Raw genomic sequence first — 19,546 nt, 5'->3', positions numbered from 1 at the left:
CAGATTTGTTTAGAAAATGTTGGATGCGTCTATTTCGAGGGGTCAATATGGCTCCCTGGCATTTACTTAATATTTAGGCACCAGCATGAATAGACAGTGCAAGGTCCTGATCCTGCACACATTGACTACCAGGCATAATCCTTACTACAATCATTAATGGGCAAAAATCCATTGATCCCAGCAGAGAATTTGGACTTTGCCTACAAGATATTCCCACCTCCTCCTATTCTGAGGGTTAGTCATTATAATGCAACACACAATTAGGTCAAAAACAATTACAGAGCAGAATTCCTAGGTCATCCAGTCCATCTGCCTGCACGACTGTTTCCCTCAGTATATTCTCAGATACTTTGCTGGTCTTAATTGTCTCAAGATTCTATTTAGTCTTTGTTGTCATACAGGAATTCATGCAAAGGAGCAGAGGGTGTATAATGGTATGTACTAGGAGCTCATTTCCTCTCCATGTAATGTATACTCCAGCTGACTATAAATTTGACCAGGAGCCTTCAGAGACCAGCTGGAAACATTTGCAATTGACAAAGTTCCCACTGGAATGGAGGCAGGAAACCGCTGTGACAACATCAAACTGACCTATTGCATCTCCAGCACCAGGCTCTATCTTGAGCTGGGCAGGTGGTGGGTGTGCCGGGCTGCTGCTGTTCTTCACAGCGTCGGTGCTCGTTACGGAGGTAGTTTCTTTCCGAGAAACTTTAGATGATGGAGGTTCCTCCACGGTGATCCCACTTTGCCGTTGTCGTCGGCGTTTCTTGCTCCATAGCTCGTGGCAATCCTGCCAGTGAGGGAGGCTGGAAGAGGACAAGATTTGGTGAGAGGAGAAACATAGGGAAAGCGACAAGAACTCCTTCTGGGAAGTCCTGAGTTACACTCGCGTGGCTGGGGAAGTTCTCAGTAACCCAAAAGGATCACTGAAACATTGCTCTGATGGCAGCAACATTGCTAAACAAGGAGGGGGTTGCGCCCTACCGTGAGGAAGACATTCGGGCACTCTAACCGCTTAAACTGTACAGGGATCTTAATTAAGTCAGGACTAGATTAGCTTTGATGCATGTAGCTCCTAGTCAGGGCTCAATAAAAGGGTAACTGGTGAAATTCTATAGCCTGGGACAGACAGAAGACACAGATTAGATGATCTAGTGCAGGGGTTCTCAAACTTTATTGCACCAGGACCCCTTTCTGACAACAAAAATTACTACATGACCCCAGGAAGGGGGACCGAAGCCTGCGCCCACCCAAGCCCCACTGCCCCAAGTGTGTGTGTGTCTGTGTGGCGAGGGGAGGGGGAGGGGGACAAGCCAAAGCCTGGGCGGTGGAGCTTCAGCTTCAGCCCTGGGCAATAGGGGTCAGACTTTGGCCCTGGGCCCAAGCAAGTCTAACGCCAGCCCTGGCAACCCCATTAAAAAGGGGTTCGCGACCCAGAGTTTGAGAACCGCTGATCTAATGGTCCTGGAAGGATAAGGCCTTTTCCTGTAGCCATATTGTAAGGCCTGAGGTCTTTGTCTGCAGCCATATTAAGAGCAGCAGCCATGAACTAAGAAGCAGGAAGTCACATCCTCACATTCCATCTAAATGACATTAAAACAATGTCATATCAGGCTGTTCGGAAGGAGACCCCGTCCTAACGGCCCCCACTATCACCAGATACAGAAACAGATCTTAAGTTGTTAAAGAAAACTTAGTTTGACAGCATCCTGTCGGTCAAGAAAACACTTATCAATAGTTGTGGTTGTGAAATCCTCATTTCTTTATTGTTTTGTCATTATGGTCCCCACTTCCCTATTGTTTGTCTGTATGGTCTGTCTGGTTCTTTGATTGTTTCTGTCTGTTACATAATTAATTTTACTAGGTGTAAATTAATTAAGGTGGTGGGATGATTAGGTTAGAGAATTTTGTTACAATGTTAGATTTGGTTAGTAATATTTTAGTAAAATGATTGGCTGAGGCACAGCTAAGCAGAACTCAAATTTCACTATATAAACTGGGGTCAAAAAGGAAGTTCTTTGGGAACCAACTCCAGGACACAGCCCCAAAGATCAGAGCTGCTAGACCTCAACACTCTGCCAACCACACTGTGCAGAAACTGGAGTCCCCAGATGACCTGATCCTGACTGGCCATCAAGAAAAGTTCATGTGTCTTATTGGGAGTGTGAGCACTGTATGTGTGGCGTGTGCAGTCTGTTTTGGTGATTGTTAATAATCAGAGGTTAAGTAGGATATTACTGTGTAAGGCTCTTTCACTGGTAAAAGACCCTGTAAACCCACAAAAGATTAAGCCCTGAGCCCATAGGGAATGGGTGTTTGCTCTGAGCCCATAGGGAATGGGTGTTTGCTCTGAGCCCGGAGGAGTAGAGCCCGGAGCCCACGGAGGGGTTAAGTTAGGTGCCTTTTGTCTGGAGCCCTAGGAACTGGGAAAGGGTGGAGGTGCCTAAGTTAACCGGGTTATGCCTTGAGCCCTAGGAACGAGGTAGGAGGTGGGTTCCCTAGAGTGTGCAAGTGACAGATAATTTTGTGTGGGTAACAGTCCCTTTTGGCCTTAAAAAAAAGAACCTCTGAATCTAGTTCACAGGCCCAGGGAAAACCCAGACACCCATTTCACTGCCTTGCATATGTCTGGATTCCTCATTTGGAGTGCTACGAGAGTTCAATGGCAATACTCAGTGCCTCGCTGAGACCTCTCGAACAATCCAAGCGTGTTTACAGTTCTGGGTTTTGCTTGGGAACAGCCAGCTGCTCCAGCAGTTTTCAAAACTCAAACCCATCAGGGCCTGTGACGTGCTAAACTGCGAGACAAAATGACGGTCTCATGACAGGGGCTGCCCTTGGCAGCTCTAAAGAGGTCACAGGTATTTCCACACCAGTCATCCCTGCGTGCAGCGACACAAAGGAAGCAGAGCAGGGTTTCACAATCAGTGTGCTCTTTGGGATGGAGCTGTGACACGCCGCTCAACAGCAATCCTTCTAGCCAATTAATAAGCAGTATTAATGAACTCAAAAGGCCCAGCCAATCCTCTTTGGCAAAGAGGATGAGTTTTTTAATTATACTTTACGCTTCTATATCATCCTCCATCAGAGGATCTCAGAGCACTTCACAAGCATTAATAAACTGAGCTTCAGCCGCTGTGAGAGATAAGTGGAATCCCCATTTTACAGAGGGGAGAGGCAAAAGAGACACCAAGGTAAAGTGACTTGCCCACAGCCACACGGCTGTGGCAGAGCAGAGCAAAGAGCCTAGGAATCCTCGCTCAGGCCACTACTTTTGGCAAACAGCAGTGGGTGACGCCGATTGACACTTACTCTGGAGGAGCCATCTTGCCGAGGTCCACATCCTTAAGGAAATCACTCTGCAAGGCCTGTTCTGCTGTGCAACGTTTGCCAGGGTCCAGCGTCAGCATGTGGTCCAGCAGATCGAGAGCAGCTGAAGGAATGCTGGGTAAAGATTATGGGGACAAGGCTAGAATTAAGAGGCTGTTCTAAAAGGAGAGGGCGGGTGGAAACTGTGCCACAGGCTCAGAAAATGGCTTGACCACTCCCCTTGAGACATGGGGAAGACCCACCCAGGCCACATTAATATTGGAGTCCTACCAGCTCAAGCAAGGGACACGCTCCAAAGTATCTGTGGCACGAAAAACAGACACTGGATTCATAATATTTTCAGTATCACGTTAGCCATTAGTGACTTTGAAGCCACAAGGCAAATCACAGGATGAAGGTCTTCCAGAGACCGTGCACACCACTGTCCTTGGAGGCAGACAATTGCAGCTTTCCCTTGGGCCTGGTTCTCATGAAGGGAGTCTTGACAGGCTAAGGCTGTGCTGGAAGTTTCCTAGCCAGTGGATGTAAAGTGAGTGCTGCAAAGAGCTGTGGGCGGGGTTAGAAGGCAGCTCATTCTTGAGCAACAATCACGGGGTAGAAATTCAAAGAGGTGTCGATGGGCCACCTCCAGCTTTCCTGGGATGGGAAAGAGTCCCCCAGGAGGACACAGGGAAATGGGAAAACTGTCCCTTCATCCCACCACCACCTGCCCGGCCACCTAAAGGAAGGTGAAGGCAGCCAGCCAACGTTCTAGTGACATCACTAGCAAGTGGTTATAGAAGGTCACGAAGCCACAAACACAGTCACTCCTCTCCTCTCAAACTCACAAAGAGAACTCCTCCCGCAGGCGCCTTCGGTATTGCTTCTTCGGTTTCATAGTGTTGAAGTAGGGCAGCTTGATGACGTCCGGCCACACAGCTGGGCAGGGGCTCCCGCAGAGCCGGCTACAAGAGAACCGGAGAGCAAGAACGCAATCAACACGCGCAGCACAGCCAGCAGGAGAAGCAGAAGAGCTGCCCAAGTGAAACAATTTCCTCTCTGAATCAGCTTAGCAAACCGACAGCCCAGGCCTGAGGACACACTGAGGAGGGTTAGACAGAAGCTCAGGTAAAAGCAGGATCAGGAAGAGAGAGGCTTACCTTGGTTTTAAAACCATTTGACAGAGTTTTCAGTGCTGATCTCTATTTTGGCAGGAGTGGTTTTTACACTCAAATACCTACACCCTCACTTCGCTACTGGTGTGAATATTAATCGTCAGGCATCGCAAGCACAAACACCTAGAGGCCTAACCGCTTGTATTTGTAGTTACTGTCATGGCTGGTCTCACTTTGCCAACTGATTAGGGTTCGAGAACTGCTGTGATACTGAGACTAAGTGCCCGAGCAGTTTCCCCCGCACTACTTCTCACAGACACGCGTGCACAATGCTTTACCTGATTAATTCAAGCTGAGCCAGTTCCAGATTGGCTTGAAAAATAGGCTTCTTTGTAAACAGTTCCCCGAGGATACAACTGGAAGAGGAAAACCGACAGGTCACGACAGCAGACACGGGGGACGATCATTGGACTAGTGTTGCATTTCTGGCTATAAGCAGCTTTGCCTGAGGGTTCATTTGCATCAGAGCTCAAAACTGGGAACTGAGCAACTAACCTGCGTGCGAAGAGTCAGCCATCACATGCATTTAGGGGGGGACACTTGCCAATGGCCCTGTTAAGATGGCAAGCCTGCGACATACTAACTCTTCTCGGGCAAAGGGAAATGAAGGCTTAGCTGGGCCAGTCTATAAGAAATGGCCAGCAGTATATCACTTGCCTTGAAAAAGATAAATTGAGTCTATTATACCTCCAGCTAGGGGGAAAAAATAGGGGAGGGAAGAGTTCAGTCTCCATTATCCATTCAATCCCTGGCGTCTATGGTGAGCTTCCGCCAGGAGTACAAATTAGTGCCAAATACAGCCGTGGTCTGAGGTGGGCACTTAGGCTAACATCAACTTTCTACATTGGACACTGAACAACTTGACGTCAGAGTTTTCAGAAGGGATTGGCACTCTCAAACTGGGGCCAAATTGACAAGAGAGCTGAGTTTCCATTAAAAGGCCAATATAAGTAAAATTTACAAAAAAGAGCTCGGCCTGCCATGCGCTGAGCTCAGCTGAAAATTCGGCCGAAAGCGTCACAATGAAAGCTGCTGGGTGCTGAGCCCTTTGGAAAATCCAGCCCCAATTGTGGATCCTGCATTCTTGAAATTCTTTAAAAACCTGGCTCTACGTTGCTAAATTCACAGGCATCAAATTGCTCCGGTGGCTATATAAGGCCACTGGAAGGCCCTGAGTTCTCCAATTTATGATCTTTTATGGATATTGCTCTCTTCTGAGAAATCTAAGCTTCCTTTAGCTTCTCTGTCTAAATAAAGTTTCCAGCCCCGTGATTGTGAAGAACCTCCATCATGTCATCAATTCATTGATGCACTGAGTCACCAAGCTGCACAAAATGAACAAAGAGCACCTGAGAAATGAACTTCCCCTGTGCACCTTAACGGGGCATTAACTTCAAGGCTTACTTGTTAACATTTAAATGGTAATGACAGCTAAGCAAGTGGTTTAGAACTAAACACGGCCTCAGTCACTATAAAAAGCTAACTAGGTAAATTTTATGCTATTGTTCTTCAATATTAATGCACACTGGCCTTCCTACAGGTGTTCAAATACTCCACACTGGTTCTTAAGAGTAAACGTTTCAGTTGCTTGGGTGGTAAGGCACCCTTACTTTGGATCCAGAGTTTTAAAATATTTTAAACTCTGCCTCAACTTTTTTCATCAAAATATTTACAAAGCGAATACAAAAATAATACCCATGCTTTCACCGGTTAACTTCAACTGTTCTAGCTAGACAGAAAACTCTGCTAACGAGGCCTTTTCTCTATTCTTGTCTCCACTACCACTAAGTCAGCGGATTCACAGACACAACATGGTCACAGTTTGTAGCACAGATAGGACTTAACTATGTTCTGTAACCACGCTAAAGCCTTGGACAGGATCATCACCAAACCTGTCATCTAGGTTTTGATTGCAGCATCTTTATTACCGGGTGTAATGTAAGAATGAAATCCCACCTAGATCTCTTTGACCCCATGGAGATTTTGCCAGTTTACAAGTCAGAAGATTTTTTTTTTTTTTTTAAACTGAGCTAGTTTGATGTATATTCTCTCTCATTGACTTTTACAAGTTCTACGAAGTCCTTTTTTGCAGAATATTAACTGCATTGGATTTGGAATTTAGCCAAAGTTTGCTAACTAAGCATGGCTGAAACTATACCAGGAATGAAGGAAGTGAAAAGAAAGCGGTATTACTTTAGTAGGTGGGCTACGTATAGTAATGGTGGTGGTCTTCTATATGTTAAAAATAGAACGTCATTATAACCAGGAATTAAGCCCTTCACAGGGAAAGATACAGTTATTAATTTTTAGCAGACCATCCCCAAGTTTCCATTGAGATGAACCCTTGTGTTAAAGTTTATTTAAGGATAGTTCTGGTAAAGACACAAGGGTTACATCATCAAAACAGTTTTGGAACTTCTCAAATGTTGCAGAGATGAGATCAAGTGGAATCTACTTGTATGGTTGCTACTACATTACCAACAGATACAGCACATTACACGAGACTATTCTGTCAGAACCATATTTGGACTCTTTCGGATTCTCACAGCTCAAACAAAACGCTACCAAATAAAACGAGGCGCTTACCCACAGCTCCACACGTCTATGGCTGGTGTGTAACGCTCCTCGCCTAGCAGCAATTCTGGAGGTCGATACCATAATGTAATGACTTTATTTGTGTATGGACGGCTGGAAGGTAAGATGACAGACTTACATTGGTACAGTTCTTATGTCAGTGGATCCCAAAATGCTTTAAGAACCATGGCCTTCGATTTCAAACACAGGGGCCTAGAATCGGGCATCTAAACAAAAGCAGCCTGGTTTTCAGAAGTGCGGGGGGGCACACAGTTCCTCTGTAAGTCAACGAGAGCTGTAGGTGTAGCTCAGGCCACTTCTTTGTGTGGACAGCTTCAGAAATCCTCGCCGATACACCCACATACACAAATCACCTAACCCAGCACTGAAGTGCAGCTAACTCTAAACTGGAGGGCAGCTGAGGTTTAACAGCAACCCTGCTGAACAGTTAAGGTAGGAAGTGAAAAATAATGCTACAATAATTTGAAGAGCAGACTCATGGTAGTCAAGGAAGGGAAACTTCTGCACAGTCAGCTGGGTTTGTCTAAGGAAAGGCTATCAGACAGCTGGCGTAGTATTACACACGTACTCTACAAGGGGCTGCCGGCTAGCTTCCCAGGCTGCCGGAGTATTGGGGCATCAGGACTCAGTGGGCCAATTCCCCCTCGGAGTGACTTACCTCTCTTCAGAGCTGTACAGTCGGGCAAGTCCAAAATCTGCAAGTTTGATCTGCCCACTGAAAAACAAAAGCACAACCACTGGCGTGAGTTACAGATGGGATCACTTACTGAAACAGTAAGGAAGGACCAAGGACAACCAGTGTTTGGCAACTGATCATGTTGGATATGCCAGTCTGTTTTTTAACAGATCCTTTGCTCTATGGAAGGATAAAGACGTACAAGCATTCAGTTTCACGACCATCACAAGTGGGCATGTGGCTGCAGTGACTTGCAGTGTTACTATCAGATTCTATCAGTTTTAATTTTCCCTCACTGGCGTTCAGATGGCGACCTGAAGACTCCTAGCAAACTGTCTCCAATTTGTAACCTAGCCCACAACGAACTATGCTGCATCCAGCAACTCTAGCAGAAGACTACATGGGAAGTCATTCTGAGACTTCTATACCACTCCTAAAACTGGTTTCCAGGTGGTCAATAGTGAGGGTCATCGGAGCCCACACCCAATACATGCCACCACCACAATCCCAGCCTCTAAACAACTAAGAAATTAAACTGTGACAGTTCAGAGCATGGGTGGTGTCTGCATGTGATGGCAAGTGGGGGAGGGAACAGTCAGAAAAACCCAGAGACATTGAGAGAGAGGATGATTCTTTTCCCACATTAATTTATGCCAACAAAGGACTCAGTGGAGATGGTGCTGGAATAAACCCATTACATTCCCCCCCAGGGACTTTGAGACATGAACCTAGCAGCAATAGCTGCAGGAATACGCCTTTGGGCTCAATCACTGAACAAACCCCTTATTTAGTATAACTCAGCCTCCCCACAATGTTTTGTTGCAGATGGTTTTCAGTAGCAAGGTTTAACCTTGTGACACACCTGAATGAGCCATTCCAGGATGCCATTTCCTATTCAAAAGGCATATATGTTTGCTTTAACATAACCAACCCAGTCCCCTAAATACTACTGTTAAATAAGCAACCTTTTTATTGCAATGCTGTAGAATCAGAAACTGCACCAGACACGGTTTGCCATCCTTAAGAGACCGGGATAAGCAGCAGTACATTTTGCCAGCAAAAGGTCTCTTCTGGAGAGGTTGCCACCAACAGGAAGTTAAGCAGAAGGTTATTGGGCTCATTCACCTTTGGTTGAAGACAACTCCTATTACAGATGCAGCACCCAGGGGACCTGTTGCTTAATTAGACTTTCACTTCGGATGGAAACACGCAGAAGATAGGGTCACTACAGCAGATAAGATCCTTGTATTCTTTCCCATAATCTAAATGAATCAGCGGCTTAACATCTCACAGCTCAAATTAGCCGGTTTGATGAAACCATCTTCGACCCAACCCAGTGCCAAGTTACCTGTTGTTTAATAAGATGTTGGAACACTTAATGTCTCGATGAAGGAAGTTCTTTTTGTGACAATAATCCAGCCCCTCCATCAACTGTTTCATGAAAGACTTGATATGGTCCTCTGAGAAATGCACCAAGCCGGATTCTAGCAGCCCCATGAGGTCATGGTCCATGTATTCAAACACAAGGTAAAAGGCACCTGCCACAGAAACAGACAAAGTTTAAGACAGGTGGTGCAAAGCAGAGTCAAAAGGTTCAACATTTTTGGTTATGTAGTGGAATTGCTTCAAGATAAAGGCCAAGATTTAGAAAAAAGTGACTTGTGATTTTATGGGCTCAACTGGCTACTTCTGAGGCGGGGAGCGAGGAGGGGAGGGGGATCTGATCTCCAGAGGGCGGGTGCACAGCACTTTTCATAGCAAACGACAAAAGGACAGAGTGGAAGCATTAGCATAAGCTACTATGGCATCATGGACTTGAATCTGCTGGAAGAAGGGACTCTCCAAGTGCAACCTAAAAGAGCTGTATTTTTAAAAGCACCGTCAAACTTAGAAGTCAGAGAGGATGGAAACCTTCCATACCATTCACTGGTTCTTGAGACAGCCAACATTATCCAGCATAATAAAGGGACTGCCCAGTGCTGGGGAAAAAACGCCACAGCTAAACCAGCAAAGGCTTACTCAGTTGTAAAGACTGATCACTCACATACCTCCAGGGATAGAAACAAGTATACGTTACCCTTGGGACGCACTAAGTGTGCATCTGCTCTGTAAAGTGACAAGACTCTAAGATTGGTACTGTGGCATTCCACATTCATTGCCTCTCAATCACATTCATATCAAGCATACTTAGTTTACAAGAACAAATATATTTCTTCTAACAGCCAGTTCTGCAAAGTTGACCTGGACCCTTGTGCATCACCACCATTATTAAAGGATCTGCCGCCCATTTTTACACCTATGAAAATCCACAGTCTTCAGTAGGAACAGGGTTGCTCAAATGTAACTGATTAAGATTTAAGCAACAATTCAGTTGTTGATGCATAAGGGACAGACTTCAGCTCACCCTCTCTTGGCGGTGTGATAACAATAAGAAGCGGGAACCAACTTCCCAGGCCCAACATTTTAGACTGTCTGATACCCTGCAGAGCCAATGCAGCCAAGGGAGAAGAAGCTGGAGTCTTCTCTTTAGTGCATCCAAGGAGTTGATTAAGTTGATACCGTTTTCCAAATGGTGTAATTATTGATCTCAGCCTCTAGCAGCTCATGAGATGCTGCTGCTATAAGACTGCTGCAAAGCTGGGTACTTGGACAAGATTGAATGCTTGGCGTCTCACGAACACTTCCAAGCAATGATTCTATACCAGTGACCAGAAAGACCGTGTCTGTTGCAGGCAACCCACAAAAAGGATAATATCTGGTGCCGATTAACACTGAAAGCAAAATCAGCAGCAGGCTGTGCAGATTTTGTTGCTGTGATCTGCAGTCATAAAATACATGTAGATTATTTTTTCATCCAGATGCAGACATGTAGCAACAGACAATTCTAGAGTTTTCTCTAGCACAAAACCCTATAATAAATAGAACTGTATCAGATTGCTAGACCCACCCTTACACCAGGATAGTAAACGAGGTGCTGGAGACATTTCTGTTAGTTAAACCACACTATGCAGCTGGCAATACCTTTGTCCTTCTTGAAGTCCAGTGCATCTTGTTTGTCTGTAACAATTTCCTTCATGTTAACAACGCTGCGATGGATCAACTGCCGAAGGATTTTAATCTCGCGAATGGCCGTTATGGGGAAGCCTTCCTTCTCATTGTCCAATCGCACTTTCTTTAAAGCCACCAGTTCACCTGCCAAAACAAGTCAGTGTCAAAGTGATACTCCAAATAATCCAAATGATACACTCTTGATGCTGTCCTGCCTCTGCCCTGCCCAGGCCTTTGAGTTTGGTCTTTTTATGATTAGTTTTCATTAAGAAAACTGCTCATTTAGTCTTTAATTATGTTCTTGGCAAAGACTTTTCTAGGCTAAAGTTACATTGGTAACAGAAGAACATTGCCATTTAAAGACAGACAGGGATGGGCAACTTTAAGGTAGACGACGGCCACAAAAGCCACTAAAACCCTTTGGGCTGGGGCGTGTGTATGTTTGGTCCTGCCCCCACAGGGTGTGACGTGGCTTGTTTGTGTCGGATCCTGGCCTCCAGGGTGGGAGTTGGAGAGTGAGCCCACCTGACCGTGACGGCTATTGTCCCAGAAGGCTACGCCCAGTTCCCTGATCCGTCCCACTGGTTCTCACCACGTGATGTGTATATGTTCTTGCCTGCCCTCTGCGATGCCTTGCCCCACCCTGTTCCTGGCCCACATGCTGCTAGATGCCTGCCCTGAGCTGGGCTGTGGCGGGCCAAATAAGATGATCTGATGGACCGGATGCAGCGCTGGGCGGCTGCTGCCCATCCCTGCACTAAGACATTTTCCAAAAAGGTTACATTGCTCAATCTGAACTCCAAGTTTGTTTTGCTTGGGAATACTATTTCACTAGTTCAACATAAGAGCTACTCAGTGAATTAGTGGCTAGAACCAGACAGAGGGTATCAGGACTCCTTTTTCCTATTCCCAGCTCTGCAAATGACTAACTATGTTACTTTCCCAAAGTCAGTTCAAACCATGTGGCTTGGTTTCTCAATCTGAAAAATGAGGACGCCACCTTCTTCAGACAGGCATAGGGCTTGTGAGATTCAGTGTCTGTAAAGCATTTTGAGAACCTTAGATGAAAGAGGTCCTAGAAATGCAAGATACATGACAATAGAGCCTCACTAATTTGCACTGACTGGGAGACGCAACACAAATTAGCAAGTGGACAGCACACTAAAGAGCAAGGATCCCACTATTGCAGAAAGTGGTTTGTTCATTTAATCTGACGTTGGTTTTTAATTATTTCTTATACTTTGTAATTCACTGGAAAATGCACTGTAGGACATTGGGTGAAACACTTCGTATTAAGCAACCTCACTATCTACAATGCTGTCTCGTCTACTAAAACTTTGCTAAGTGGGGAGAGAACATCATCTATGTGCAAATTATAAAGTGCAGGATTAGCAAACTCTCCCACAGTATACCCACAAAACCAGAGACACGGAGAGCAATAGATGCTGCGATACTAGGCAGAGAAAGGTGAGTTAAGAACAGGATCGCAGTTTTGTTGAACTTCTTTGCTTTGGTCACTTTACGTTAGAGTCTTTGTGGTGCAAATGATCTCATCTGTGGCTTGTGGGACAGCAGGAATGAAACAAATCTGTGGGTTTACAGGGCGGAGTAACACTGTGGGTGCACATGGGGAGGAACAAAAGAACAGTGAGGTGCCAACTTCCAATGAAGGTCAATGGGGTTTGGGAAGCCTCGCTCCCAGAGAGTCCTCTGAAAGTCCATGTCCCAAAGTCCATTACTGGTCATGGTGGTATTCCCCATTGAGTGGTAACAGCACTAAAACTGGAATGAGCTTTTAAGCAGGCTCACTGTGATAGCACCAAACATAATTAAAAAGACACCCAAGAATCACTTAGGGAAATTCTTTCAATATTGCCTTGTTCAGACTAAGGCTCTATCTAACCTTTACCTGTATCCTTGTCCTTGGCTTTGTACACTTGCCCATATGTTCCCTCTCCAATAATCCCAATGATATCAAATTTATCCACGCAGCGCTTCCCCCAGTCGCTTTCTGTCTGTCTCCTCTCGCCGTAACGAGGACAACAGATTCTGAAAAAGGGAAGATTAGTTTAAAAATCCCAAACAATAGGACTTGATCGTAACTGCTTTAAATGAAAATTAATTTTTTAAATTTAAATCCTAAAAATTAATAGACTGGAGAGCAATTTTGTCATCTTACCTATCCAACTTGTAACACAGGATTGTTCCTCACACTCCAGTGTACCTTAAATCTAGATAGTAATTATCAACAAGCAAAGGGATTCCATCACTTCCTTGGGGGAGACTGGCATTTAATCTGATTGCAGAGTTAGGAATTTTATACAGTGCACTAGATCAGTGTTTCTCAACCTTTTTGATACCAGGGACTGGCTTACTGTGTCAGGGAGATTTCAGGGACCAGTGCCGGTCCACGGACTGGTCGTTGAGAAACATTGCGCTAGATGGAGATCAATTTTCTTTACTTGATACAGCAGGCGTCACTAGACAAACATTTATACCATCCCACACAACAATATTTACACATCATACTAAGAACAGGAAAACACACAATAAATGTAACTATCCAAGCAACAAATGTCTTCCTTAATTTAAAATGGCAACCACTGTACTCATTGTTTCAACCTGCCCTAAAATGAGGCCAGTAACAGGCTAGTTTCCATGGTCGCTTTCATGACTAACTCTCATTAAATGCTATTTTGTAAATTTTTACTCCAATAGCCTTTAGTGAATCACACTACATAGTCCTATACCTCTCACAGGCAGAGCAGCCAAATGGGACTTTTTTCTATGCCCATCATCCTGCAGCGTTATCCTATATCAGGTCCCTACGCTTAAAGCACAGACCTAACAATTGTACAAGGCCAAAGAGCATAATCTGAACTCCATTCAATGTTATCCCTTATTTCCCCACATATAATGATCTAAAATAGGGATCAAGGGTTATGATGTATCAAAACACACTACTAAAAAGTTCTCAGGATGTCTCGCCATTCTCCAGTTAGCCTGTACCTCAAACAAATGGATCTGTCCTGTCTTATGAACGGAGAATGATACACAGGAGTCTGCTATACATTGCTCTTAACATGAGCAGGGTTTGGACAGAAGCCAATCGGTATTACTGTTACATAATTCTTTGATAATTTTAGATTTAGTAAGTATTTGGAAAACTTTTGCACGAACATAGGACATTTGATCATTACTTAAGACATAATGTAGCAAATATGCCTTGGGAAAGGACAGGAAACATAGAAGACACTCCTAATTGTACACAAGAGTTTATTCTCTTGATGAACGCATAGTTCTCATTAGCATTAAAGAAAGTCAAGTATGCCCACTGAGTGGAGAATAAATCATCAATACTTCACCAATGTCATGGGTGAAGGGATGTGTCCCCTTTCCTGAACAACTGCTTCCTAGAAACACTAAAGATTCTACATCAGGTTGTTTGCCAGCCAGGTTTCTTTGGCTTCAGAAGGAGAGGTCCTTTCCCAATTCAGCCACAATACTGTTTTCAAGGCAACTGTTAAATGAAAGTTGATAGGAATTTTCAAGGTGTACATGAAACACTCCAGTAATTCAGACCATAGGAAGGATCATGTAATAGATTATAGAACAATGGGACCTGTCAGAACCTTGACGAAATAAAGCCTGAATTACAGGCTCCATTTGGTGGGTGATGCAAACATGCTACATTTCACCTGCTCTTCCCCCCCCCATCTGTAGCCCTTCCAGTTTGTTAATATTCAAATGGATGGAGAAAGGAGCCTATTCTCCTGCATGGACAAACACCCGCGTTTAACTGACAGACAGAGCCTTAAACCTGTCAAATGTGACCCGGAAACCCAAAGGAGTTGGGTGCAATGAATAAAAGGAAGCCAGCACAACAGGGGCTTCATTTCTTTCAAACAATGTTGTTGGTTTTTTATAAGCACAGTAGCATGATTCAAGCCTGTCTGAAATCAAATGCTTTCCAGAAAAAATGATGGGTTGTCCAGGACGGAGGTAAGTTGGGCTGTAAAACAGGACACGCCCCTTGAAGAAACATAAAACTGAGATCCTGAATATGTGTAATCATTAAAAATGCACTAGGACTTTTAGCAGGGCGGGTAGCATTAACAGCAGTGTCCTGACTAGACTCCAATTGGGCAATTGCACTGTGCCTACTTACATTTCTCTCTTCAGATTCATCAAATTCATTTGGAATTTTCTTTTCACCATGAAGTGACTTGCTAGGTTGCTGAGAACTGCTAAAACAGTTGCAGATTTAACCTCAGAGGTAGGTGCATTTTCATGATAGGGAAAGCAGTTTCCATGGCCAATTTATAGCTACATTCTAAAACACATTGGGATCCTTTTGGATGAAAGGTGCTATATAAACACAAGATCACCACCATAAGACGACACAGTTCAGAGATGCTAGCACGCAGGCTGTGCAAACACTTACTTTGGTCTCTTTTTGAATGGTTGCTGAGGTGGTGTGGCTGCCTTTGGTTCTGGAGACTCCGGGGGAGATGGATCCCCTCCAGGAAGCTCTGGAGGAAGCGGGAGGTCCATGAGCAAGTGTCGTGGTCTCTGCTCTCTCTCTTTCTTCACAAGTTTTGGAGGAAGAATCTCCTTTGGACTAAATCCCAGAAAGTTACAGCAAGTTAATACAATGTGGTCAGACTTAAGATGCCATTTCAAATAAAGAGGATCATAGGCCAAAAGTTTCAGACTTGAGTGCCTGACATTAGGGGGCCAAGTATGGATTTAGGAGCCTAGCTCTAGACACTCAGGGTTAAAATTAAGCATCTTTCTTGTTTCAAAGCCAAAGTCAACGTAGAAAAATACTAAATTAAAGACACAGTCCAGCCTCAAAAGACCACGTAACTCTTTGCAACTATAAGTCTCTCATGACAGTGGAATAAAAATTCTTAACATTATATAAACACAAAACAAATTGGGGATATAACCTGTTATCCATTTACTGATCCCTACTTCCTATCTCCTGTCCACTCATTAAAACAAATTTAAAGGCATGTTCTGACCCTTATGCCGATTAATAGCCATTGCAAATCTACAACATGCAAGCAAAATTAACCATGTCTCCACTACATTGCTTTTAACTCATTAGCAAGGACAGAAATGGGGCAGCAGTCATTTCTGCATATTGCAAGTAGATCACCAGTTGATTTCTTCTTTTATTATGGTACCAATGGCAATGCGGTGTTGTCTTTAACTAGCTGGAGACCGATATGCGGAATCTAGCTTATCAGGGGCGAGGGAACATGGTAGGAATATCAAGGAGAATTCCTGGATTTGAATAAATTGGGAATTAAAATCCAAGTTGAATGGCAGTAGGCAAGTCAAATTATTCATAATACTTACCCTGTACAAGACTCCACCCTCCCCAGGAAAGGGAAAAGCTGTCTATTGAGAAATAGACAAGCACCTTTCTTGGATCATTCTCAGGGCAACCTGCTAGGGGAGGTTGATGCTTCTCAGCATCAGCAAGTCTAAAATTCTGCTCGTCAGCACGAAGCAGCCAATGCAACTGAACTGACGGGAATAGAAAATTAGGGAAGTTACCTTACTCGCGAGCCACTTCCCAACCTAGCTGAAACCTGTGGTGAAACACAGTGTATTCCACAAATGAACACAGAACAGGACATGGAAGGAGGTTTTGATTGAAGTGCAGTACTTTCCCCTTTGGAATGACGGAGTTCAGATACTCTTTAAAGGAACAGACTCCCAAAATTTGTCTTTTTACTTCTACTGAGGTCATCACATAGGTTTCGTGAACTAATCAGAAAAGCCCTGATACTCAGAGTACTGGAGGAAAACTGTCACTGACATGTATCGCTATGGCCGTTATAAGCCATGAAAATAACAATAGACACGAGAGAAAGATCCATGGGCCTGCTCTTGCCCCCATTTAAAAATCACCCAAAGTACTGCAGTTGACTTAGAAGAGCAGGACTGCCCCGGTATTGGTCACTCTTAACAAAGCAAAGAACATCAGCGTTAAGGCTGACAAGAGGAGCCCCCAGATGGACTCGAGCTGGCAGGCTAAAACTAGCAGTCTAAACGGGGTGGCCCAGGTGGCAGCTCGGAAACGCTCCTGGGGGGGTGAGCAGGTTTGTACTTGGGCAGCCAGCACAAGCTGCTGCCTGTGCTACCACGGGCTCCCCTGCTATTTTTGGCGCACTAGTTCAAGCACGTTGCCAGCTGCAGTGTAGACGTACCCTAAAGGCAGGACGAAGGTACCTCCCTCAAGTGCCACGGCTGAAAGTCAGTTCTTGTGTTAGAGCCTGACAGACTCGGTCAAATTATTTCACCGGCTTCGTATGTTCTAAATAAGCTAGTAGAGGAATATTTAAACGTTATTCATTTGGATTCAGGGCCTAGTTATTTCAGCCTGTGTATGCCATTCACCACCAGGATAAGCAGGGCCTGTTCCACTGACTTACCCACTTTTGCTAGCAGTGAATCTGTTCTAGATCGTAACATTATGCAGTGTTTTAACATGCTCCACACACCTTCATCCAAAAAAGCCTGAATTTGAGACTCTTCTCAGCAAGCTGCAAAAGTATTTGTTTGACAGGGTTTTTGGGGAAGGATGAAGATGTGTGGCTAGGTAGCATCTGGAGAGGAGAGGCTTTTCTGGAGTGTTTTCATTGTTATCTGCTGATTGATGTAAATTGTAACCTTCATTTGATTATTTAAGGCTACTGACTAGCTGGAGTTAGTTTATTTGTACCTCAGAATTAATGCTGCTAGGTGACTATTTTAAATTTGGTTATGGTCACGGCACATAGACTATTTGCATAGGCATTCTTTTTTTAACACTAAATCTAAACAAACATCACCTCTGCATTACCTAAACCCGAGAGTGCTGCATACAGATGGAGTGGAAAACCTTAAAGATGAGCTGCAAAGCTTCAAAAAACCAGAAGTCCATCAATACAAAAAACAAGGGAAATAAAATCCAATAACAGTAAAACAATTGTAGTTGCTTTGAAAAACTGTAATTAGCACATCTCTTAGCTATTTTGCGGATCATCATTATCTCCCAGAGATCCAGAGGAATTCAGGTTATGAGAGTTAGAGTGATGTCAGCCATCACATACCTAAAATGATGGAACTATTCCTTTCTAAACCTTCATTTTCACTCCCTCCTCCTGCCCTCCCTGTAAGATGAAACATCTCATGCTGCATCTGACCCCAAAGGTGAATCCTTTGGAATGATACATCACAAGTCTTTTTAGCATTACACAAGCATGAAGAGAAAGGTACAAGAATCTTTATTTACTCAACTGAGCTGCATTTTGTACTTAGGCAACTCAAATGGGATTCTAAACTTCATGCTTGCCACAGTCTTAGAAATCAAGAAGGGCGTGTGTTTTTTCCACATGTTGGAAACAGAATAAAGAAATCTACTTAAAGAAATTTGGTTCACAAGCAACAAATAAGTGATTGAAAACAATGTACTGTGCATGGTCAATGTGTCATTTGCAACTAACACCTGCTAACCCTAATGAAGTGGCTTTGTTTGTTTGCCTCCTCTTTTTCCAATGAACTGGCTGAGAACTTGTTTGCCAATCTTTGGGTGGAAATATATTCTGAAACTATGTTATAAATCTCTCAAAATGCACAATGGCAGTGGAGGTAAAATTAAGAAACTGACAAAGCTGCAAGTCAACCTTGAAAGAGTCTACTCAGCCACTCATCTGGGGACATGTACAATATTAGTATTTTCATCACTGCCACACTAAGAGGTGTGAGAGTTTGTGGGAAAGTTTATGATGCTTTACAAGGCAGTCTTAACTACACCAGAGCTGATTCAATAGGTTATTATACCACGTTAGCAACCACAGCATTATGTTTCGTGTGTACTTTTCCAATACAAGTACTGGTCTAGGTACCACATTAAGGCTACTCTTTCCACTCTCACTGCTACTTAAAAAGCTGAACAGACACACTGAACAACACTAAACCAAGTGCTGTTTGTGAAAGACAACATAAGGATGTACAGGTCCAAACTTTTATAACATATTGTAATGATCACAATTACAGCAGTACCTCGCTAATACTAATGCCGGAAAGATCCATTGAGAACAGTAAGTGAACAAAGAATATATAATGAACTTTGTTCATGTAAGAAGTGATAATAATACTTCAAAGGATACTAGTAGATGTTTTGTTTTACATTATGCAAGAGTAATTAAGTCTTATATTAAGATATCCCAGGACCTCTTTACTGAGAAGTGGAGAGTGAGTAAGGGTTTTGGTGAGCAATTTAGTAAAGTAAAAAATAGTGGGAGGACCTAATGTGGAATCATTCACAAATTACAAAACTTCAATAAAGTATTGTGCCACGACAAAAAAGTTTTTAATCTTTTTTCAATTGATTCTATTTCTTTTGCCCTGGTTTATATAGATAATTTCCATCATCTTAAAAAGTGTGCGTCTGGAGTCATCTAGGGGATTAGTTAAGTAATCTATCAGATCTAGAAATTATTCGTGTAGCAGTTAACACAACAACTCACTTGGGAAAGGACTCAGGCCAGGTCTACACTAACCCCCTAATTCGAACTAAGGTACGCAACTTCAGCTACGTGAATAACGTAGCTGAAGTTTGAAGTACCTTAATTCGAACTTACCTCAGTCCACACGCGGCAGGCAGGCTCCCCCGTCGACTCCGCGGTACTCCTCTCGTCTAGGAGTACCGCAGTCGACGGCGAGCACTTCTGGGTTCAACTTA

The 19,546-nt window shown here is 43.8% G+C and overlaps 1 protein-coding gene across 4 annotated transcripts in view; it reads right to left on the bottom strand.

Moving 5' to 3' along the window:
• Positions 1 to 19,546, bottom strand: part of CDK12 (cyclin dependent kinase 12) — a 71,040-nt gene that overhangs the window by 41,242 nt on the left and 10,252 nt on the right. For 3 of the 4 annotated variants that reach the window (XR_004643784.1, XM_034755741.1, XM_034755742.1), the window contains exons 3-12: positions 15,248 to 15,424; positions 12,713 to 12,852; positions 10,777 to 10,947; positions 9,104 to 9,293; positions 7,738 to 7,794; positions 7,071 to 7,172; positions 4,763 to 4,840; positions 4,158 to 4,274; positions 3,313 to 3,444; positions 592 to 806 (exon numbers count right to left, since the gene is read on the bottom strand). Coding sequence is in view for 3 of the 4 variants with exons in the window: in XM_034755741.1 (XP_034611632.1) it covers positions 592 to 806; positions 3,313 to 3,444; positions 4,158 to 4,274; positions 4,763 to 4,840; positions 7,071 to 7,172; positions 7,738 to 7,794; positions 9,104 to 9,293; positions 10,777 to 10,947; positions 12,713 to 12,852; positions 15,248 to 15,424 (1,379 nt within the window). In the remaining variant the exon portion in view is untranslated. The remainder of the gene's footprint in view (positions 1 to 591; positions 807 to 3,312; positions 3,445 to 4,157; positions 4,275 to 4,762; positions 4,841 to 7,070; positions 7,173 to 7,737; positions 7,795 to 9,103; positions 9,294 to 10,776; positions 10,948 to 12,712; positions 12,853 to 15,247; positions 15,425 to 19,546) is intronic. The other variant, XM_034755743.1, reaches the window with a different exon arrangement.

This window comes from Trachemys scripta, chromosome 23 (assembly GCF_013100865.1).
Source record: "Trachemys scripta elegans isolate TJP31775 chromosome 23, CAS_Tse_1.0, whole genome shotgun sequence".
In the NCBI taxonomy this organism is placed as follows: domain Eukaryota; kingdom Metazoa; phylum Chordata; order Testudines; family Emydidae; genus Trachemys; species Trachemys scripta.
This window is presented reverse-complemented; position numbering and strand designations above follow the sequence as displayed.